The following is a 22498-nucleotide window of genomic DNA, read 5'->3' as shown; positions in this document are numbered from 1 at the left end:
TCTCCTGCCTCTGAGTGCCTGGAGCCCTCCTAGTCTGACTGCCCCAGCTGTCTCTGCAGCTGGTTGTGGAGCGAGCTTCTCCAGGAAACACCCATCATTTCTTTGAATTCCCAACACTGAACACATTGAGGTGCTGGATGGTCACCCCAGCTTCTGCAGGGAACCTTGCCATGTCCTCCAGAGCTTTGGTGACCCCTTCAGCCCATATCCTTATCCCACCCTTCATCATTAATGACTCCTGTATCAATTCTGATGCCCAAATAGACTGTACCCTAATGAGGACACAGCTGAGGATTGTGAGAGGTAGGAGTCAGGGTTAGGGCTAGAAGAGAGTTTGTCACTTGAATCCAACACTGAATGCCAGGAGACAGAGGTGATATGGTTAGTCTTGGTGATGTGGCTGCGTCTGTGGGAGGATGTGGATGGATGACAGTGACGAACTGGCCAGGCCTGAGGCAACCCTCCCCCTTAGGTTTGGCTTTTGAAGTCCTCAAGCTCATTGAGGGCAGCTCATGAGACCTCTTGACTATGGTCCACTGTTCCTTTATATACATATATATGTGTGTGTGTGTGTGTGGAATCAGCGTCTTGTCATGTTTTCTCCATGGGGGTTGTAAAACTTAAGTTTGCCCAGCCTCTAGTTCAGCGAGTACACATCTGAAGCTCTGGGAGAGAACAGGCAAGACCTGGGTCTAGGGGTGAGAGGGCTCCCTCTGGTTCCCACTATCCAATCCTAACCAGTCTTATAGGGAACAAACACTGTACCTTTTATCACAGCAATTCCAAGAAACACACATACCACCATTGAAGAATATTTAACTTTTCTTAAAAAAAAAATCTTAACCATGAAAGGAAGAAAATAAGAGTATACATTATCTTAACAGCAAAACAGTCATTTCCATATCTATATTTTATATATTATATATATATTTATATATATATATGTATATATACACCTAGCACAGTGTGTATATTCTATTCATCAGGGAGAGTTGGGTGAGGACATGGTGATGGGGCCAATGCTGCGGTGGCCCCCTGGATGGTCCTGGGTGAATTCAGGGACTCAGCATTCAGACCCGCTATCCCCACCTCCTGGGCCCAGTCTTCAGCCCCGTACCTGCTTCACTGGTTTTCTACAGGGACAGGGTGGGGAAGGGGGGACATAGGTGGGGTAAGAAACTCCCCATGGTCCCCATCTTGTGACGATGAGAAGTCCAGGGAGGGAGGGAGTAGCCCGGCAGCAAGCTGTGGAGGGCAGGCTCTGGAGCCAGGCGGGACGGGGAGCCAGAAGACCTTCCCACTCACAGGGACAGGGACACTCAGGCCTGGCTCCCCCTTTAGGCTCGATCCTGGAGCTGGGTTGTTAACTAGGAGATAAAAGTGAACCCCCTCTTCCCTAAGCAGCTCCTTCCATATCACTGCCTCCAGCACTTCAGGAACAGGAACAAAAAAGGTCAAAGTTATTTACAATAGCAAAGATGCACATACGATACATACATATTTATAGGAAACCAAAGTGACAAAGAGGGGAGGGGAGGCACCCACCTCCGCCTGGGGTCTTATGGAGAAAGAGGGGAGGAAGAAAGTGCATTTACACAGAAGCCTCCTCCTTTCACTTGCATGTCTGAGGGCAGCGCACGTACAGGCGTGCACGCACATGTGGGGTGAGGGCAGACCATGGTGAGTGGGGGCCTTTCAGATGCAGTCAGCATGCTTTGGAGACACAAGGCCTTGGAGGGTTGGGCTGAGGGAGGGAAAAGACACTGAAACTTGACTCCGATTTGAGCAGACCAAGCAACATGCGGGTCTCCCCCCAGGCCTTGGCTAGATCCTAGTTTCCCCAACTGCCTCCTCCACAGGGAGGAGCGTTGGGATCCCCCCTACCCTGCGCCCTGGTCTCAGGCCAGTCCCTGAAGGAGGAGTGGGGACATAGAGGATTTGGTGGTTTGCACGGTTATGGTCCTGGTGACGCGGCTGCGTCTGCTGCGCTGTCTTCCAGGGGGGCGTCAGAGCCTGTGGGAGGAGGATGAAGGTAAGAACTGGCCAGTCTGAGGTGACCGCGTCCACATGTTCTGTCTAGAAAGTCTTCAGGCTCGCGAGAGCAGCCCCTTCAGCACCTTCCTTCTCCTCCAGAAACCCCAGTTTCTTGCAGGGCTTGAAAAGGGTTGTCTACTGAACTCCACTTTCATCAGCCCCTAAAGCCCTTAGATCAGGTAGGTACATGCCTTGTCTTCCTGAGTTATGACACAGCTGTGTCCCTGGCTCACCCAGTGCGGTTCTGAACCATTTAATCAGCACCAGTCTTAGGCTGGCACTGTGTGTGCACCTGCAATCCCAGCTGCTTCAGAAGCTGAGCAGGGAGGATCACTTGGGCCCAGGAGTTTGAGACCAGCCTGGGCAACATAGCCAGGCCAGCCCTTGTCTCGAAGAAATAGAAAATATTTATATTACATACACACACACACACACACACACACACACACACACACACACATATATAATTTTAAAAAGTACAGGTCTTAGATGTGAGACCAGGCTCCTCCTGGTTTGATACCTCCATATACAAGGAAAAAGAGGGCTCAATTCTAAGCTCCCCATTTTTCCGGGGAGCTTCTGTGGGACTTCCCTAAAAAGATCCCTCTCTGAAGCTGAGGGAATGAATTCGTTTCACTCAAGGGGAAACCAGACTCTCAGAACCACTATCTCTCACTGCTTAGTGATGTGTCCTCACCAGGTGGCGGACTTCTCCCCCATGGTAGGTACTGAGAGGGACCTGGCTTCACTCACCATCCTCAGGGCAGGGCCCCAGTTCATGGCTGTTCCTGGAGTCAGAAGCCAGGGGCTCCTTAGTGGGAGGTGAGAGGGAGCCGTCTGTCCATCTAGCTGCTTCTGTGTGGAAACTGCCCACAGGCGTGGTGCCACCAGATGACTCTCCCCCAAGGGACTTGAGCAGTTCTCTGTGGGCCAGCTCCATATCCTGGAAGAGTTGGTGGGGGAATGTCTGCTCAAGTCCTTCTATTCCTAAGGCCCCTGGGGAAGGGGTCACACTCTGATCTGTGCTGGGCCTTGGGGATGGGGGTGTGATTTAAGGGTGGCTGGGGGAAGATTCCCGGGCCAGGACAGGATCTAGGGCTCCCGCGAAGACACACATCTCACTCATGGGGAATGGTTTTGGAGTGATGGACTGAAGGCCTGCAGGGACCCAAGCCCTGTTTCCCTTACCTTGAGCCTGTTGAGCTTGAGGGTGAGCTGCTCAATGGTACGGAAGATCATGCCTACGTCCCTGAGGGCCAGGCTTGGGGGAGAGCGGCTGAGGCGTCTTGGATCTCCATTGCCTCCCTGCAGCTGAGGCTGAGGCTCTGCCTGCCCTGCAGGGACGCTGTCAGGCTGAGGGGGGCTTGTGGGTACCCCTGAGTGGTCGGTGCTTGAGTCCAGGGGTCCTGCTGGCATGCTGACATAAAAGCAGTTCCCTGTCCCCACAGTAAGAGAATGAGATCAGGAGGCAAACAGAGAAGTTGAAGCTATCCTCCCGCGCCTGTGGGATTCCCTAGCCACCTGACAGAGCAGGCCAGGCAGTCCTCTCCAGATGAACTTGCAGCACACGGGCCTTGCTCACTGTCTGCCAGCCCCCTAAAAGCCCTGCTCCCGAGACTCTTTTTTTTTTTTTTTTGAGACGGAGTCTCGCTCTATCACCAGGTTGGAGTGCAGTGGCACGATCTTTGCTCACTGCAACCTCCGCTTTCTGGGTTCAAGCAATTCTCCTGCCTCAGCCTCCCAATTAGCTGGGATTACAGGCACGTGCCACCATGCCCAGCTAATTTTTGTATTCTTAGTAGAGACGGGGTTTCACCATGTTGGTCAGGCTGGTCTCGATCTCATGACCTCGTGATCCGCCCGCTTCGGCCTCCCAAAGTGCTGGGATTACAGGCATGAGCCACCGTGCTCAGCCACTCCCGAGATTTTCTAGATGGCACTTTGTTCAGTCTGGCCCCAACCCAGGGGAGATGCTGAGTGGTGAACTCAAGGGAGAAGTGGCAGAGCTGCAGTATTTCATTTGGGGAAATCCGAGTGGCTCCCCGTCCTTGAGTAAACAGATTGTGGACTGGTTTCAGGTTCTTTTGAAAGGAGCAGGCAGCAGCCCTCCTGCCCTGCCTGACTCCAGCTCTGGATGAACTGCAGCCCGCCCTGCCCCTCTTCCATCCATGCCGTGATCCTCTGGAGGTCTCTTGACCCAACCAAGGGGTATCAGAGAGAGCTGGAGGAAGGGCATGGAGGGTTCCTGACAGGCAGGAAGCACAGAGAACCACCGTGGAACCTGGGGGGCCCTTTCAGCCGATTTCCACAGTGACACTGGAGCGGCGGCTGAGGTGGGGAAGTGGCTGCTCGAGTATCAGGTGAAGGACACTGGGTCCCCAGAACCAGGCCAGGCTTCCCTGCCCCTCCCACAATTGCACACAGGCATTTATCCCTGCCACTCTGAACAGGAGCCTGGCCAGGTGGACTCTTAAGGCAGCACAGGGCCTGTCCCTGTCTTTAGAGCCAGATCTTCCTCCTCCTCCCCATTCCAGGCAGCTGAGGGAGCTTGTGGGTGTGTGTGTGACCACGGGCAGGGGTCTGACTCTGCCCTCACAGGTTCCACACTCCAGTCCTGGCCTGTCTTTAGCTCCAAGGAGAAAGTTATTACCCGTAGCCTTTGTTCCGCCTTCCACTTCAGGTGGCCCAGGCTCTGACTGGCCACTCTCTGGTAGTGCAGGGACAACCTTGCTGCCTGCCACCTCAGCTGCACCGACACCACCACCACCAGGAAGAGGAGAGATCAGAAGACAAGGAAAGGGAAGGGAGAGAGAACAGGAAGGAGAGAGGGCAGGAGGTGGGGACAGGGGGAGGAGAAAACGGGAAGAACAAGGTGAACACAAGATCATACACGATGACATCCCAGGCAGTGCAGAGAACTTTCCACCAATTCACCGACAGAGAGAGAAGGAAGGTCAGTTCCCAGAAACCCAGGAGACAGGCGGGCATTGGGCAGATGGAATGAAAAATGCTGCTGGAAGGGAGGCAGAGTGGAACCTCAGGGGAGGGCAGGCCCACTAGCACGGAACCCCACCCCAGGTGTGCCCCAGGTTTTGTTCTACCTTTCTTGTCACCCTCTCAGACCAGCCCACTCTTCCCGGGGCGGGGACCTTCCTCCCTGGGCTCACTGCTTGGGCTGGGCAGACCTGTCGGCCTCCCTGTGAGCTTGTCTTGGCTTTTCTTGTCTCAAGGCTGCCCATGGTGTTTTGCAACCCGGGGTGCCCTCCCTGCCACCTTATTCACTCCCCATACCCCTCACTCGCCAAATGTCTTCCCAGCTTTGTCTTCCACCCCTTCCAGTCCCAGCTGCCACCTCTACTGCCCTAGGTGCTGTTGCCTGGTGTGAGGGGCTGCATGCATCTGCCCTGTCTTTCCCAGCCTGAGGCTCCTGAGAAGGGGGGCTCTTTTCCCTGGGACCAGATGAGTGAGGAGCGCTAACAGAGACTGGTGCTGGTAGCTGGTTTGCGCCAGGCAGAAGGAAATGTCCTTATGTGTTACAAAATGAAGTTCAGAGATGATTCAGAATTTTGTGTAAAGCCACACAGATATTAAGTGGCAGAGCTAAACTCTGAATCTCGACTGTCTAACTCCAAAGCCTGCCTGGTATCAGCGTGTCTCCTTCGTCCAGGACCAAGTGTAAGTCTCTGCTCACATGGTACCCAGGGGGAATATAGGGAAGGAAGCAGCTATTCGGAAGACTTATCTCACCTAGCAAGGGAGCTTGTCTCCCCACTGGACACTCTCATTTATTTTACCTTTTCTCACAACTTTGTAACCTCCTGCTGCCTCTGTGCTTGCAGCCTCTTCAGCCGGATTCCTGTCCAGTTCTGGAGACTCCCATATCCCAGAATTTCTGGTCCTTGGGGGTAGGTGTTCCAGAGAACAGAGACCCAAGTCCTCCTGCTCCGGCCGTTCACCCTCTGGCCCCGCAAGCTGGGTGTTGTCCTCTTGACTCCCAGGGGGCGCCTGCCCTGGGGAGCCTGGGTCCCAGGGGTGAGAGGTGACACTGATGACAGAAGGTGTGGGTGTCAGGTCGTCCTCGGGCTCCCGGGCAGCCTGAGTTTCCATGGTGTGACCTGGCAGCAGGCTCCACAGGATCAGGTGTCGCAAGTTCTCCACTGGAAGGGAAACAGGGTGATGTCTTCCCAGCATAGGATGGCACACCATGCCAGAAGGATCGCTGTGCTGCCCCACTGACCCCAAGGCGGTGACCTCAGGCACAGGTGAAGCTGGAGGGCTCTGGTCAACTAGCTGGTGGGGGTTGGGTGGGGAATGACATCTGTCTCTGCATCCATCTCTCCTCAAGCACACCAGGGAGAGCCTTCAGGAAGGTGGAGGGTGCAGGCGCCTGCCAGTTCACACTGGCTGTGCAGCTGGGGACCAGGGGCTGAGAGCAGGGCCTTGGAGCACTCACCATCTTCCAGAGCGGAGTCAGCGAGCCCTTCCATGAACAGAGGGCCTGGGAAGGCCAGGTGGATGGGGTTCCTTGTCCTGATGCCCCTGTTCTCTCCATCCAGGGATGTGGAAGGGCAAGGCAGGACACCCAGTTCTTCCTCTACACTGCCCTCCTGCTCAGGGTCCTCTAGCAGCACTGGGTGCTTCCCTTGGACCCTCTGCTGGGGCCCAGTGCCTGTTTTGGATGAGAGAAGAAGGCAGGGAAAGGGAGAGGGCTTGTATGGGAAAGCCTATGCGCAGCTTTGGAGCCAAGGGGCTGGGAACACAGATTCGTTCTACAGTTGTTTACTGAGAACTTCCTGTGGCCGGCACTGTCCCAGGCTCTTGGCATATGACAGTAAGCAAAACAAAAGATCCCTGCCCATGTTGAGCTTACATTCTAGTGGATGGACATACAAAAATAAGACTCTTCAGCCAATTATGTAGTTTGTTAGAAGGCAGTAACTTCCACGGGAAAGAGGAAGACAACAGCAGGGCATGGGGCTGGGGGCTGGGCAGTGCTGGCTACAGTATTAAACAGACTGGGCCAAGAGGACACTGGAATGAAGACACGAAGGAGGTGTGGCGTTAGGAGGAAAAGCATTCTAAGCAGAAGGAAACAACAGACACCCAGCCAGGAAGCCCGAGATTTCTCCTGAAACCCAAGACCCCAGGTTACTTCACACGCAAGCTCTCAATGAGAATGCTGTCCCCATCACAGTAACTGCATCTTAAGCCCTTTGAGCTCCCCAGCCCTCCATGTTTTCCATCCCCATAGTTGCAGTACGCATCTCTCTCCCCAACAGTAACCCCTGGAGGATGCAGGGCCCGTGGATCCCGCCAGACTGCTCGTCGTCTTCCATGGCTGACGCTGTCACCCAGAGAGGCTGGGTGGGAATCTCTGGTCAGGTGAGCGAGTTCATCCTTTCTTAAGTCCGTTCACTCTGCTCTCCTTCCTCTTCCATACTCTTCCTCCTGCCCTGTTTCTTCTCTACTCTTTATCAAAACCTCACACCCTGGGCCTCGATGGACTCTCCCATCATCCCCATACTCACACCCAACCTGTGCCTACAGAAAAAGGCCTGGGCAGGCTCCCACAGGACAGTTCAGGGCCCTTACCTCCAGGCAGCTCCTCGGGTTCGGGTTCACCATGGAACACATCTGAGTCATCCAGTTCTACCCTGAGGGAGGAAACCAACTCAGGGTAAGATGTCATGAGATTCCACCCCGGACTCGTGTGTTAGAATGGGCAATGCAGTAGGATCCGAGAAGGACGGTGTGGGCCTCCTCACCTGGCTGGTCTGCTTGGCAACCCGGAGAGGAGGGGGCCTACTGGCTGAGCTTCCCTGGTCCCCTGCTCTACATCCCCCTCACCCTACTTCAGGCTCAGCTCTATTACAGCCAGGTGGCAGACTGTGGGGGAGCGGACAGGGACAGGAAGCAGGGATGGGGGCATGTTTCTCCATCTGCCAGCGCTTGGAGCTGCCTGCTCCCTGCTAGCATTTCCCTGTTGTGGCTGTCCACCCCTGGGGTTGAAGGGCTTAGAAGCAGCAGGAAACAGGAGGTTTGGAGTGGAGAGAGTGCGGGGTCTGGAGGGCTAAGTGCTGCACCTGCTGGGTGTGAGGCCCTGGTGGGCTGGCTCCTGGGAGCCTGGGGGTGGAGGATGGATGGGCATCGGGGCAGCTCCGGGGTGCCTGGTGGCATTCCGCACGGCCTCTTCTAAGAGCTCCATCCATCTGTTGCTCGGCAGGAACAGAGAGGACTGTAGTGAGAGCAAGATAGTGGCACACACCACCCCGTACTGAGCTCACTGGAGCAGGGCTTCCAGGCCCTTCTCCAGGCCCTAAGAACCCTCTGCCTGGCAGGTGCCCACCTCCCTGTACATCCTCCGGGGCTGCTCCCTTGGGGTTATATTACTTGCAGCTACCAAATCCTGGACACCAACCCTTTGTTACGCTCTGGGCAAAGCATTCTGTGTTTTCTCTCTAAAGTAATTCTCTAACAGGTAGCATTAGCCACATTTTGAAAGATGAAAACCCTGGAGTTGGGAAACTGTCTGACTCGACCTGTCTCCTTCCACTGTACCACGCCACCTCTGGCAGCTGCTGTCAGAGAACATGGGTTGGGTGGGAGGCAAATGCTTGAGAAGGATGCATGAATCTAATTCGCCTGATGGTGAAGGGAGCAGGGCAGGAAGGAAAGCAGCAGCAGCAGCAGCTGCTGGAAGACTGCCAGAAACTCATTCTCCCAGAAGTGGGCCTGGTGACCAGCTCAGGGGTGATGACCCCTCCCAGCTTCTCTACTTCTGTCCTACCTCCCACTTCCCTTCCCAACCCCCTGTCCAGGCACTGCTCTGGGGCCCAGTCCTGGCCTTGCTCATACACACCACCCTGGTCCCAAAGGGACTGTGGTTACGGGTAACCCCTCAATCAATTCTCACGTGTTCTTGTCTGATGATGTCAATGCAACCAGCTCATAGATCTGGGGTGGGCCCAGCTTGGAGGTGCAGATGATGAAGAAGGCCCGTTTATCTGCGTGAGGAAAGGAAGGTAGAAGGGTCTGTACTAGGGATGGGAGGTGTGACTGCAGCCTGGGCCAGGGTGACAGAGTGGGACTCAAAGCCCTGACCCTCAACGTGGATGGATAGTGCAACACGAGACAGATGTGGATCATGAGGACCATTTAGAACCCACTTACACAAGGGACAGAGGAAATTCCAGGACCCCTAATGTCATCTTTCACAGCCACCCCCATTCCTCTCCTGCTCTAATAATAGTGAAGGCTGATGTGTGTATGGTGCTTAGGATTTATAAAACTTTTTGTTGTTTTTTGAGACGGAGTCTCACTGTCGCCCAGGCTGGAGTGCAGTGGTGCCATCTCGGCTCACTGCAACCTCCGCCTCCCAGGTTCAAGCGATTCTCTGGCCTCAGCCTCCCGAATAGCTGGAATTACAGGTGCCTGCCAACATGCCCGGCTAATTTTTGTATTTTTAGTAGAGACAGGGTTTCACCATGTGGGCCAGGCTGGTCTTGAACTCCTGACCTCAAGTGATCTGCCTGCCTCAGGCTCCCAAAGCTGTGGGATTATAGTTTATAATTTTATAAAACTTTTTCATACCTGTCATTCCTTTTGATGCCCCCAAGAGGTAGGGTAGGTATCACTCCTATCTTACAGACAAAAAAAGTGAATCTAGAGAATTTTGCTCCAGAGCTCTTTCTCACACACACTGCACTTCTCATTGAAACGTCTCTGTCCACTGGATCCAGCTCTGTACCGTGGGTACTAACATCTTCTGTAACCAAACTCTGCCCCAGTCACTCTTGTAGCAGAAAGGCTTGTCCTACTTATTCTGCCTAATCCCATTCTTCCCAATCCTGCTCAGACACTCTTACCCCATCCCGGGTGTGCACGTCCCATCCAAACCAGCACTGTGCTTGAGGACTGCTGACAATCCCTGTGCCAGGTTGTCTATCTTCCTCTTGGTCCCCATCCTAACCCTCATTCTACCCCACTTTGGGCCAGTCCTCTTGCTTAGGCTGGGACAGGAGGAAAGGAACACAGGTGGACAGGTAGGTCCTGTAAAGGCTCCACACTGACCCTACCTCACCCAGCACTCGCTGGACATGGTCCCTGAGCCCCAGGCCAGCCTGGACCATCTCCCCAGGTACCTGTGGCCACAGAGCGGATGAGCACAGCATTGAGCTTGAGTACGGGGCTGAAGGTCTGCTTGCTGTCTGAGGAGCCCACAGCTGTCTTGCTGTGGCATTTCAGCAGTAGCTTCTCGTCCTGTTTCTGCAGCAGCACTAGGAGGTCCTCCAGCAGCAGCACATGGAGGTCTGGAGGGGTATGGTTGTGGGGAGGCGTTCCCTGGTGCCCACTCATCCCTCATGAGCACAATGCAGGGCCATAGGCTCTTGGAGGCTCTAGGAAGCCCTGGGAGTCTGGTGACCCCATTTCTCTCTCTGGTTACTCCCTTTACATGTCCTGAGCTATCACCTCCAGTCATGTTTCAATGCTTGGGAAAGACAGAGAGAAGAGCCCAGGGAGGCCCACCCACTGCAGGTTCCCGCTCAGTCCCAGTCCCCTGGCACATACCCAAGGTCTTATCCTTGCTGATCCTCCAGGTCAGGGGCCCCTCGTGGATCATTTTTCTGGTTGTAAGATCCAGGCTCTGTTAAGGAGACACCATTCATTCATTCATTCATTCATTCATTTAAGTGTTTGAGAACCTACTGTGTGCCAGACATTGTGTTAAGGTGCTGGAAATTGGTAAGAAAAAGTCCTTGCTCTTACTCTCTTGTGGGGGATGAAGACAAGCAAAAAAGTAACTGTGAAGTCATGTGCCATGTGCCAGCGGGGGGATATACCAATGGCTCTGACTTGGGTCTCCCACCTGCCCCTACCATGTGCCAACTACAGTCCCAAGAAGATCACACACTGCTTTTCCTGCCCATGCCTCCAGCTTGATTCCCTCCCAGAAGATCTCCACCTTACCTCCAGTTTGACCCGATCCCCTGCTCTCTCAGGCTGAGTTCCAACATCTAGTCTTTCTTGGGTAGGGCTGTCTACCTTGTCCATCTAGGGACAGGGTGACAATCACAGGGTATATGCCTTCTGGGGCTCCATTGTGCCACCCTATCTGGTCTTTGTCTCCTACCTCCAAGACTCTCCAAGCCCTGACCAGAGTTCTGCTCCTAAGGGTGCCCACAAAGTGTGAGGGGTTGACTGTGATGCAGTCTCTGCCTCCTACCTTGAACTCTGCTGCCAGAGGGTTGCTGGCCCTCTCCAGGGCAGTGGCGTCCAGGCGTTTCTGGTAGCCCTCTAAACGGTGGCGGTTCTCTGTTTGCTTTACCGCTTCATTCACATACTTGAGAATCTCCCGGCACTGGTCCCGGGCCCGGCACAGCTTCTCATGCTCAGAGGTGCCACCTACCAAAATGGACAGAGGAGATGGTTGGGGCTCCTGCCTGAGAAGTCTAACATGGCATCAGCTATTATTTGCCTGAATTCATCCATGGCAACTGGCTTGCTTCAAACCAGCAGGCATGGGTGGAGGTGAGCCACCCTTGCCTCACACGAGGACCTCAAGTGGTAAGGGTAACTTTTACTGAGCATCTTCAGGTCTCAGACAGACCACTGCTTTGAAGACACTGATAGCTCTTGGGAATTCCTGCCTCTACCACAACCAGCTCTACAGATGCAAGGGACAGAGACTGTGGTAAATGGCCACAATTATGCCACTAGAAGGCCTGTTCAAATCAGACTGGGGTTCCTAACACCTCTCTGTCCTGACTCCAATGTCTGAAATTTGAGGGTAGTGAAAGATACCCAGGATCCCAGGGAGAGTGACAACCTAAAGCTAGATCCTCTCGTTCAGTCTGGTCCCCTGCTCCTCTAGTGTTACCATGTAGGCTGTGTCTTTTGTGCACTGCAGGGGGCACGAATGGGGATAAAATCCAGCTGCACGCAACCAGAGGGACCCAGGTACCCTTGAATGCCAGCCTGTGTTGGGCATCGGATGCTTTCCTTGGATTTGCACAAAGGCCCACACAGGTGGGCCTTCGATGGTGGCCCCTACTCCTCCCACTGTTAAACACCTTGTATTTTCCAAAGGACATTTACGATCATTTTCTTCTCTGAAATACCCCACAACAGAACAAGGATGAAGACACCAAAGACCACAAGGTACAGTGATTTGCTAAGGTCACAAAGCAGTGCCAGAATGAGGGTCTGGCACGAGGCCCGCTGCCTGTGACGCCAGCCCCTCCCCAGGCGCTACCCTCTGTGTGCTTGATGATGCTCTCCAGCAGCAGCGGGTACTTGGTGAGCCGCTGCATCTCAGAGATGATGAGGTCTCTCAGCTGCAGCCGCCGGCACTGAGGGTGGCTCTCAGCCTCCTAGACAGCAGGACACATAGAAGGGAGGAGATGTCAGCGTGGCTGGGAGCTGGCTTATGGGCTCAGGGCCAAGAAGGGTGTGAACATGACAAACAGGTCCTAACACCAGGTGGATCACTCAGAAATAGTAGTGGAAGCTTCTTCCTTAAAGATGTAGAGAAGGGTTTGTGGTGGCAGGGAGACACCAATCCAAAGTGATATGGTCAAAACAGAAGGGCAGGCATATTGCTGCCACTCCATAGACAAGGAAACTGAGATCCACCTCAGTGCACACAGGTGCTGGTGGGTGAGCCAGGCCTCTGACTGCTAATCCAGGATTCTTTTCAACAAACAAAGGTCTCTTTGTCTAGAGTCAGTCAGTTTTGAGGAGCTTGTGCAGAAGGATAGAGGGAGTTGCTGTAGAGAGGGAGGATGTGGCCAGAAGGACAGAAGTTCAGGAGATCCTTGGTGACCCTGACGGAGATGAAGGAAGGCCAAGGCATGGCCAGGGACGCACCTGCATGAAGAGCTGGAATCGACTCTCCTTGCGTTGCTTGGTCTTGATTAGCTCTAGGGCTATTGACTGATAGGAACAGAACTGTGCAGCCACTTGCTGGAGTTCCTCTCGGGCAGGGCCATCAAACTGAAGAGGCAGAATGGACATGGGGCCAGGCATCACACCCCTGCCTGGGCCCAGACCCCTGCCTATCCATTCCTTTGCCAAATTCCCTGGCCTTGGGTAATGAGACCCTGCCTCCCCCAATCTCCTCCTTGCCAAGAGGGAGAAGTTTGGAGCCATACCCGGGCCAGCATGAGGTCACTGATCTCTTTGATGATGGGGCCTTCCTCCCGGAGCTTCTTCATGGCTTCACACCAGGAATCTGGGGCGAGAAAAGAACAACTCGAAATGCCTGGGGTTGAGCTCAAGTGCCAGAACCTTTCTGACAGAGAGAAGCGAATCTCTGACAGCAGTGCCATGGGAAGGGTCTGGAAACCATTTTACTTTCAGGGTGAACTCCAGTGCTGGTTTCAGGCTGTCCACAGATCTTTTTCTCACCAGGGATTGGTGGGGGGTTATCTACTCAGGGAGGTCCTGGCAGTGGGGCCAAAGTGGAACAGGAAGCTGAAGGGAGGCAGAGGAGGAGTCTGGAGGGGCACAGGCTCCTTACTGTGAATCTCTATGAGTTCAGGCAGGTTCGGGAAGAGCCGGGCCAGCTCCTCCCGGGGCATCAGGTTCTCCTTCTTCATTCGCTGGTAGAAGATCAGGTCCAGGACCCGGAGTGTGCGCAGGTGGGAAGCTTCAGTCACAAACAGCTCTGAGTGGTGGTTGTGACAAGAAGGGTAGAAAGCCAGGGAGAACATGGATCAGCAAGTATCTAGAGTCCCTGCCTGGTTCCCACACCATTCTAATTTTGGGGGAGCTTCAAGTGCTGGTTTCAGATTATACAGCAACTGTTCTCTTATCCCAAGGGCCAGAACTGAGGGGGACCTATAGCAACAGGCAACATGGACCTGCTCCAGCACACAGGGGCCCCCCACCCTATTAACCTGTTTCCCACCCTTGTGTCTTAGGCATCCTGGACCCATTCCCACATGTGTGAGCGGAGCTGGGGGCAGTGGAGCACGTTCTCACCATTTATGACCTCTTGCCGGTCAATCTCCCTCTGGGTTAGCCCAGCCACCACATCCTTGCCCACTGTATGCTGCCAATTTTGGGCATCTGGCTCTGGCTCCAGGTCAGACAGCTGGCCCAGATCATCCTCTAGGAGGTGGGGAAGGAGGGCATCCGTGCAGAACCCCAAACTGGGGGACTCAATGCTCCTGGGGGAAAACAGGCAGCTCAGCTTCACTCAGGAGGAAGAACTCACATGGAGGGTTTGGCCCTCCCTCTTCTGCCTGACCTGCTTGCCCCGTGCACATGGGAAACCAGCAGGCCCGGAAGAGGAGACACCCACCCAACCAGCCCCTTGTGGGTAAGAGGAGCAGCTGGATGCGGATGGGACACAGAGACACCAAACAGAGGCATCACTGTGCCCATCACTTACCTGCGGCCCATTTTGGGAGTGAAGGGAGGGGTTGGGTTCTCAAGAGACCTGTGGAGGGAATGTCAACTCTCAGCAACCCTCTATCCTTGCACCCACTCCCGAGATGTCCATGGGTGCAGCCACTGTAGCCCTGCCCACCTGGTGGAGAGGCTGGAGGCAGAGGACGAGGCTGACTGGTGCAGGCGAGTAGCCTCCGCAGCAGCATCCATGTCAACATCACTGCGAGAGCGGGGCACGTTCTCCGCCTTTCGAGACCGTTTCATCTCTTCCCGGCCCTTGAGGCTTTCAGAGCGGCCCAGGCGAATCTCTGAGCGTGAACTGGGGGAAGGAACAAGAGACTTTGGGAGTTGGGAAGTCAGTGGGCCATGCTTACATCCTGGCCAGCTCTTACCTGTGACTCCATTTCGAGGATGCCTCCATGCCACAGGTTCTCCCCTTGAACATGGCCAAAGCACCTGGATGGCAGTGGAAGCTTCTCAATGATAGACCATTTTTGCTGCTCTACAAACTCCTCTCTCCTCAGCCTAGCCTGATGGATGGACACAGTCATCTTCCTCTGGAGTTATTAGGAAGGGATCCTAACAGGAAGATGAAATCTGGGGCTAATGGAATCCGAATTATAGTGTGTCCACAGGCCTGAGACACCATGCTCCTGTCAAGAAGGTGGTAGACATCATTGTCCCTCATCAGGGACCACAAGGTCCCAGCTCTCTGCCCATGGGGCCATCTAGTGGCCAGTCCATGTTGCCCTGCTTTGGAGTGGTTCAGCTGCCACCTTTAACTCTGCTTGAGGCGGACCTCTTTGAAGAGGTCTTAAGAGGACAGTAGAGTCACTACATTCACAGCTCATTTTAGGATTTTCCACACGGCCTGTCAGAAAGTTCTATCTGCTGCTGGATTCCTAGCCCTCCAGTTGTGATGCGATGAGTTCCATTCTTAACAGTACCGTTCCTAAGATTCCATTTCCTCTCAGGAGCAGACAGGCTTGTGCTTCCAGGGGCCTTTTTACTGACAGGCAGGACCTGCTCCTTGGCCTGCCATGCTTGGCTACTGTCTCTGGGGTTTGATGAGATGCTGATGACTGGGTGTTGCAGTCGAGTCCTGCTGTGCATCAGCCCGAGACAGCTGGCACCTCTGACCCCTAGCCACCCCAGGATGGTCCCCCCACCTCCATGCTGTGGCCCTGCTGGGCTGCTTCTCTGATATTATTAGTAATCTACATCCTGCTCTGCTTCTAGGACCACAGGAGGCCTAAAAATGTCTGCAGAGCTCTTAATAGCACAGCAGGTTGCCGCAACGAGGAGCTAAATGTCTTGGTCTCCATTCATCGTGCCCAAACCACCAGATGATCCAAAATGGAGCTCATCTCCTAGGGTCCTGAGGGTTTCATCTGCAGGGTTAGAAAACGTACTGCCCACTGATCCCTTACTGAATTCACCCCCCAGAATTCTGCTAGAACAATCCCAACCCAGACTAACTGAGAACACTTTTCAGTGTCCTAATGGGTCACTGTACCAGCACAATAAACACCCAGTGGAGCTACTGGGGCTGCAGAGCTAAGCACCTTCCTTCACGCACCCAGAAGTAAGTAACGCTCCCACCAAGAAGTGAGGCATATCATCCAGCTTTGCCCCCAAATTCCTAGGGTACTGCCTTCTAGAACTGGGGCATCTTATACCTGTTGAGTATCTACAACAATCTCTGACCCACCATACTGCTAATACTGTTTCTTCTGAGATTGCCAATGAGTTTATAATCATCAAATCCAAAGGTTTCTGCTTAGAGTAGCTTTAGGATCCTAGTGAGTGTCTTAGGGCAAATTTACCTAGCAATGCCAAGAATGCAAGTTTGTAAATGGTCTCAAATATTTTCTCAAAATGTTGATGTCTTATAATCTTAAAATATTTGATTTATCTACAACATCATGTGCTACCACAGGAATCACATAATGTGCATATTTAACTTACCCATTCATGTTAGAACTCAACCTTCCCCCAGTACAAATCTAACCTTTATCTCCTGTAAATCTGTCAGTTCTCATGGGAGCAAAATCTTTTCACACGTGTTAAGCTGAAAAAAGGCTTCATATAAACAGAAAGGAGTAACCTGCATTCAACCAGGAAAGCTTGGCTTATGGTTTGATAATTAGTTATTTCAAAGGCAAAATAGGCCAGGGGCAGTGGCTCATGCCTATAATCCAAGCACTTTGGGAGGCTGAGGAGGAAGATTGCTGTGGTTAGGAGTTCCAGACCAAGCTGGGCAACATAGTGAGACTGTCTCAAAAAAATAAAAATAAAAATAAATTAGCCAGGTGCAGTGGTGCATGCCTGTATCCCTAGTTACTCAGGAGGCTGAGGTGGGAGATCTCTTGAACCCAGGAGGTTGAGGCTGCAGTGAGCTATGATTGTACCACTGCACTCCAGCCTGGGTGACAGAGCAAGACCCTGTCTCTTAAAAAAAAAAAAATCCCCCAAACAAACAAAGGCAAAATGGCTTGAATATCCACACTGCTTCATACTGACTCGCTTTCATGCCTACCTGTACTCTAGCTCAATGCTCTGAGGCTTGAGTGTCCGCAAGATTATCTCCCTCCGCACAAGACTACGTTACTATACCTGTTTAAGTCACCTTTAAGGGTGGCACGAATACTTGTGACTACAGGCATGTGATTTGAAGTGCTGGCTATAGAGTTTTATACATAACTTGACTGGTGTCATGCCATGATCAAGAGCAACTAAGTCCAAGAACATGTTTTCATACCAGATGAGGACTCTAGTGAGAACCTGACCAAAGAAGAATATGAGAGATGCCAGTCTCAATTCCCTTTTTTCTTCTTGAAAAGGGAAAAACAGTTCATTTGTAATCAATCCACTTTGCCTGTCTTTGCTGAGGTGGACATCTGATGCCTAGAGTTACATCACTTGTCTTTAAAGGACCCAGCAGAACCTCATCTCTGGCTCTCTTCTTCACATGCAGACACGAAACGACTTTCTTTTGCCTGCCTAGGTCTTTTTTCCCCAGGACTCCCTCTTGCCCCCACTACAGTCTTCCTTATCCTTGTCACTTAGGGTTTCCTGATTGGCCTCTTTATAACATCTAGCTCGATCTTGGATGAAGGCTACTGAGTAGTCAGGTGATAGATCCAAAGGGAATTTGAAAAGTGTGTAGTTCTTGGGATGGAAGTCAGGGATCTGCTTGCTCTTCCACTGGCTTTTTCACCAGCACACAATGTGTCTCCTGAAGATACTATGGGTGGGGAGGAAGTTCTGTAGATGGAGCCTTAGAAGCTAGTGGAGAGGGGTAAAGTAGCTGGAATTAAACCCCAGCATCAGCCCTGCCCATGCGCTACTCTTCGAGCAGCTAGTGAGTCCCATCCAGCCACTGCTACCTGTCACTCTCCAGCAGGTCCTCGGGAAAACTTCCGGTCGAGAGTCGCTGTGTCCCAGGTTCTGGGGCGTCATACTGCTGGTTGTTCTCAAAGTGCTGAATGATGTTCCTCACATTGCCTGGTTTGACTAGAAGCAAAAAGAAAATGAAGGACATCAGGCTTGCTGTTCAGGGACGGCTTCTCAGGCCCAGACTTCCCCAGATCCCAGAAGACAGAGCAATGAGCAAGCGTGGATGAGAACAGCACTGGACCAAGAGTCAGGAGATGTGTTCTGGTCCTGGCTCTTCTATGAATACGTTTTGTGGCGCTGGGCAGTCACACTATCTTTCTGGGTTTATTCTTCCCTCGTGCACAAAATGAGAGGGTTTGGAAGTATATTTTCCATAAGCGTTCTTTTGGCTCTCACATTCTTCTGCTTGAAAGTCATGATTAGTACCCAGGAATACCAAAGCACATCTACATGTAATTTGGCCATGTTGCCAAATTATTAGGCATTTCTCAAATTTAAATGAATTTTTTGTTTTTCTCTGCCTCTCCTTCCTGTCCTTTCTGCCCTTCTCTGGCCTCCATCACTACATAATCAGACTCTTTAGTACTGTAAGAGATGACCTAGGAGGAACAGAGGGGAGACTTCACTGGCATTCAAATTCCAGCCCCCTTTCAAAGCTCAGACAGAAGAGAGCTGTGCTTGTTCAGACAAACAGAGAGGGCAGATGGGAGAGTGAAAAGGCACAGGTAATGCCACCTACAGCCCCTGGGGAACTCAGACCCAGAGTTCCGTGGCTCTCAGCAGGAGGGAAGAGAGATAAGGAGTTCACCTTCAAGTCAACTAGCTCAGTTCTGAGCCCAGCGATATTAGAACAGGGGTGGGCTAGAAATGCTGGCTGCCTGAGACTAGCGGAAAGGACAAGGGGAAATGGGGAGGCAATATCAACAGCCCAGGGTCTGGGCCCTGATCCTACTTCAGAGATTCTGACATCTACATATACAAACTTACAAATCTGTCTCAAAATCTGACTTTCATAAGAAAGCTTCTAAGTCAGAGAGAACAGAAAAAAATTTAGCTGCTGTCTTCAAAGTGTACAATTTCACGGCCTTTAGGCAAGTGGCTTGGGAATATTTTTCTAAAACTGTGCAAGTGGCTGTGGGTGCACATTACAGGAGTAGGGGCTATTACCATCACTCTCACTTTGGAGATTAAGAGCAGATCTGCCTGTCCCAGCCTGAATGTGCATCTGGGTCTTGAAGCCATGCAGATGCCAGGGTCAGCTGTGCAGCTGCAGCCCGGAGCCACCCTGGCTGGGTGATGATGTGGGAGCCTGGGAACATCCTATAACTGAAAGCCAGCAGGCTGAGTCCACTCTTCCCTTTCCCATGGGCCACTTGGAAAATGCTCAATTATGTTCTAGATAGAGTTATACCTTAGCTGTGGTAAAATACAGGCGTAGCCCTGAGAGCTGGTATAACTGAATGACCCAGAGTAACAGGGGAAAAACAGGTAGAAGGAAATGGATTTTTAAAAAGAGCAAAGTGGCTAGGCACACAGTGCCTCATGCTTATAATCTCAGCATTTTCAGAGGCCAAGGCAGGAGGATCGCTTGAGCCCAGGAGTTTGAGATCAGACTGGGCAATATAGTGAGACCCTCTCTCTACAAAAAATAAATTAGCCAAGTGTGGTGATGTACGTCTGTGGCCCCAGCTACTTGGAAGGCTGAGGTGGGAGCACTGTTTGAGCCAGGAGTTCAAGGCTGTAGTAAGCTATGACTAGACCACTGCACTCCAGCCTGGGTGACAGGGTGAAACCCTGTCTCAAAAAAAACAAAAAAAAACAACCAAAAAAACTGAGGAGTGGATTTCAAGGCCATTCTTTTTTTCCCCTTGTTTTATAAACTTTTTTTTCATTAATTCCTTATTTTTATTGCTTAAAATGGCATACAGTCTAGCAGTTTAGTAACTTTTAAATTAATTTTGAAGATAATATTTTTAATTTTCACTTTTATGTAAAACAAATTACACTAACAGAATAGTTTCCAGATTGCATCCCATTGCTATCTCGCTATCTCTCTCTCTATATTTATTGTTGAACCTACAAAGTGTTAATCAATTGCATGCATATGGACCTTATTAACAGGAAATGAACTTGCTCAATTCTGTGACATTTCACTGTAGGCTCTAAGCTTCTTATGGATTAATGTGTATCACATTAATGTTTTAAATACATGGATTCTGGAAGATACTAGGTCCTCTAAAATACATTTAGGGTCATTCTTTTTTCACTGCTGTGGTTATACAGTGCCGGTAGTTAAATGTCAAAAGAGATGGAGGTGCTATACTGAGGGGCTTAAGTAGATGATACGAACAAAAATACCCAAGAGAAAAACTGTTAGAGACCCATACTTTACATTAAAAAAAAATCACCTTCAAAAATGATATTTTTATTATTTTAACTGAAAACAAAAATCTGAGGCACTGACTGGGTGTGGTGGCTCATGCCTATAATCCTAGCACTCTTGGAGGCCAAGGCGGGCAGATCACCTGAGGTCAGGAGTTTGAGACCAGCCTGGCCAATATGGTGAAACCCCGTCTCTACTAAAAATACAAAAATTAACTGGGTGTAGTGGCACATGCCTGTAGTCCCAGCTACTCGGGAGGCTGAGGCATGAGAATCCCTTGAACCTGGGAGGCGGAGTTTGCAGTGAGGCAAGATCACGCCACTGTACTCCAGCCTGGGCGACAGAGTGAAACTGTGTCTCCAAAAAAAAAAAAAAATCTGAGGCACTTCTGCTTCACTGCAAGACCCTTCAATGTGTGAGGGTTTCCCTCACTTATATAGAACTCTGGATTTTTAGAAACTCATCATGGAGATGTGACTGAATTATAGAGAAAAGGCCTCAGGCTGTGGAAAAACCGCCAGAGGAACCAGAAGTCTAGTCGTGGCCAGAACTACCAGAAGGCGCTGTCCCTGCGGGAGAAGGGGCTCTGCCCCCTGGAACTCTGGGTTAGGAGACAAGGTCTCGTACCTGGCATGAGGGTGGTGCCCTCCCCAACCACCCACAGGGTTTGCAGCACACAGCAGCTTTAGCAACAATGAGCAGCACGTAAGAGAAATGGAGAGAAGAAAGAAAGGGAGGGAGGAGTAACAGGATGGGAGATGATGAGAAAAAAACAGAAAAGACAAGATTTGGGAGATGGAAACTCAATGCTAATGCAAAGACAAACCCAAAGAAAATGGTCCTTTTACCTTCCACAGGGGACAAGGGAATATGAAATGCTAAAAGAAAAACAAACAAAAACAAAAGTAAACCATGAAAAGTCAAATCAATGTTTTAAGAATCAAAATAAAAATTACATCAAGCCAGAAAATGAAACGGTAGTGGTGAAAACCAAGGCTGATCCAGAAGAATCCCTTTCCTTCTCCTGCAATGCAGCAATTTCAGAAAGGGCAGCCGGCCCACCCCACTACCCCTCACAGATTCCCACTGATATTGGGGGGCTTAAGGTACTGACTGGGAGGGGACAGCAACAATTTCCAGACAAATGACACACACTGGGAAGAGATCGATATAGCATCAGTTGAGTTTGGGTTACTGATGGCATTAGGGGAACCTCTGGGACCCAAACTTGCCCCCAACCTGACTAGTTCTACTCAATAGTGACTCAACCATCCCCCTCCTGCATCTGTACTATTGCAGTCCTGTGTGCTGGGACCAATTATAGACCCTTGGATGAAGGTGAAGGGAGTATTTACTGTCCACAGGGCGATCCTTGCCGAGAGGAAATGTTTCTCACGTGGTCGTCTGGTAGCTAGAACTGCTCTGGGTTCCTAGACTAAGACCCAGGGACTGGGACGGTTTCCTTGGCTCAGAAATATTCACCTGAACCTCAGAGATCCTGCACTGGATTTGGCAAGGGGAGAGAAAGTGGCTGTGGTCTGAGTTTGGATCTGCGGTTCCCAGAAACACAGGAAGGCCCTCTGCCAACATACTGGTACATGAAAGGGCTGAGGTCCCTGCCCAGGGAATGCCCAAGGCTATTGCTCCCCAAATACTCACTGCTTTGAGAAGAGCTTTTGGGCTTCCCAATGTATTTGAGGATGGGGTTTCGCTTCTTGTCCTCCAAGGCATCTTTTTCTTTCTTGGAATTGCTGCTCTGCTGAGACAGGAGACACTGGGGTTTGGAGGAGGCCCTGATACTCAGGCATGGCTGCTAATCAATTCTGCCATTGTCCCCCAAGGCTGGCCCTCAGTAAGTAACTGGAGAGTTGACTCTTGCTGGTACCCTAACAAGCACATTCACCTCTGACCTGGGTTTGGAAGGGACTGAGAGCTGCTCTAGTCTGGGTGTTCTCACTGAGTCCACATCCAGATGAAGGGATGTAGCCAGAGACCTGCAAAATGGCTTTCCTGACCTACCTCAGCACAGAGAACTGCACCAAGAGGAGATACGTTCCAGGATAGCTGTTACCTTCTTTTTATTTTTTTTGAGACAGAGTCTCACTCTGTTGCCTAGGCTGGAGTGCAGTGGTATGATCTTGGCTCACTGCAACCTCCAATTCTTGTGTTCAAGCAATACTCGTGCCTCAGCCTCCCGAGCAGCTGGGGTTAAGGCATGCACCACTACGCCGGACTAATTTTTGTATTTTAGTAGAGATGGGGTTTCACCATGTTGCCCAGGCTGGTCTC

At 51.6% G+C, this 22498-nt stretch overlaps 1 protein-coding gene across 16 annotated transcripts in view; it reads right to left on the bottom strand.

Moving 5' to 3' along the window:
* Positions 1–804: 804 nt before the first annotated feature.
* ARHGEF11 (Rho guanine nucleotide exchange factor 11) overlaps positions 805–22498 on the bottom strand; it is a 112326-nt gene continuing 90632 nt past the window's right edge. For 7 of the 16 annotated variants that reach the window (XM_033199912.1, XM_033199921.1, XM_033199915.1 and 4 more), the window contains 22 exons: positions 21869–21968; positions 21058–21087; positions 17817–17943; positions 14567–14746; positions 14429–14476; positions 14017–14204; positions 13553–13699; positions 13185–13264; positions 12901–13026; positions 12287–12404; positions 11258–11436; positions 10603–10678; positions 10176–10343; positions 8948–9038; positions 8118–8243; positions 7627–7688; positions 6488–6703; positions 5829–6191; positions 4685–4780; positions 3223–3470; positions 2788–2977; positions 805–2013 (listed from right to left, as the gene is read on the bottom strand). In XM_033199912.1, the coding sequence (XP_033055803.1) occupies positions 1955–2013; positions 2788–2977; positions 3223–3470; positions 4685–4780; positions 5829–6191; positions 6488–6703; positions 7627–7688; positions 8118–8243; positions 8948–9038; positions 10176–10343; positions 10603–10678; positions 11258–11436; positions 12287–12404; positions 12901–13026; positions 13185–13264; positions 13553–13699; positions 14017–14204; positions 14429–14476; positions 14567–14746; positions 17817–17943; positions 21058–21087; positions 21869–21968 (3018 nt within the window). In that variant the 3' untranslated portion in view covers positions 805–1954. The remainder of the gene's footprint in view (positions 2014–2787; positions 2978–3222; positions 3471–4684; positions 4781–5828; positions 6192–6487; positions 6704–7626; positions 7689–8117; positions 8244–8947; positions 9039–10175; positions 10344–10602; positions 10679–11257; positions 11437–12286; positions 12405–12900; positions 13027–13184; positions 13265–13552; positions 13700–14016; positions 14205–14428; positions 14477–14566; positions 14747–17816; positions 17944–21057; positions 21088–21868; positions 21969–22498) is intronic. The other 9 variants (XM_033199913.1, XM_033199922.1, XM_033199917.1 and 6 more) reach the window with 4 other exon arrangements.

The sequence above is a fragment of the Trachypithecus francoisi genome, unplaced genomic scaffold (genome assembly GCF_009764315.1).
Source record: "Trachypithecus francoisi isolate TF-2019V2 unplaced genomic scaffold, Tfra_2.0 Lachesis_group5, whole genome shotgun sequence".
Lineage (NCBI taxonomy): Eukaryota > Metazoa > Chordata > Mammalia > Primates > Cercopithecidae > Trachypithecus > Trachypithecus francoisi.
The sequence above is the reverse complement of the archived record's forward strand: the minus strand, read 5'-3'. Positions and strand labels throughout refer to the sequence as shown.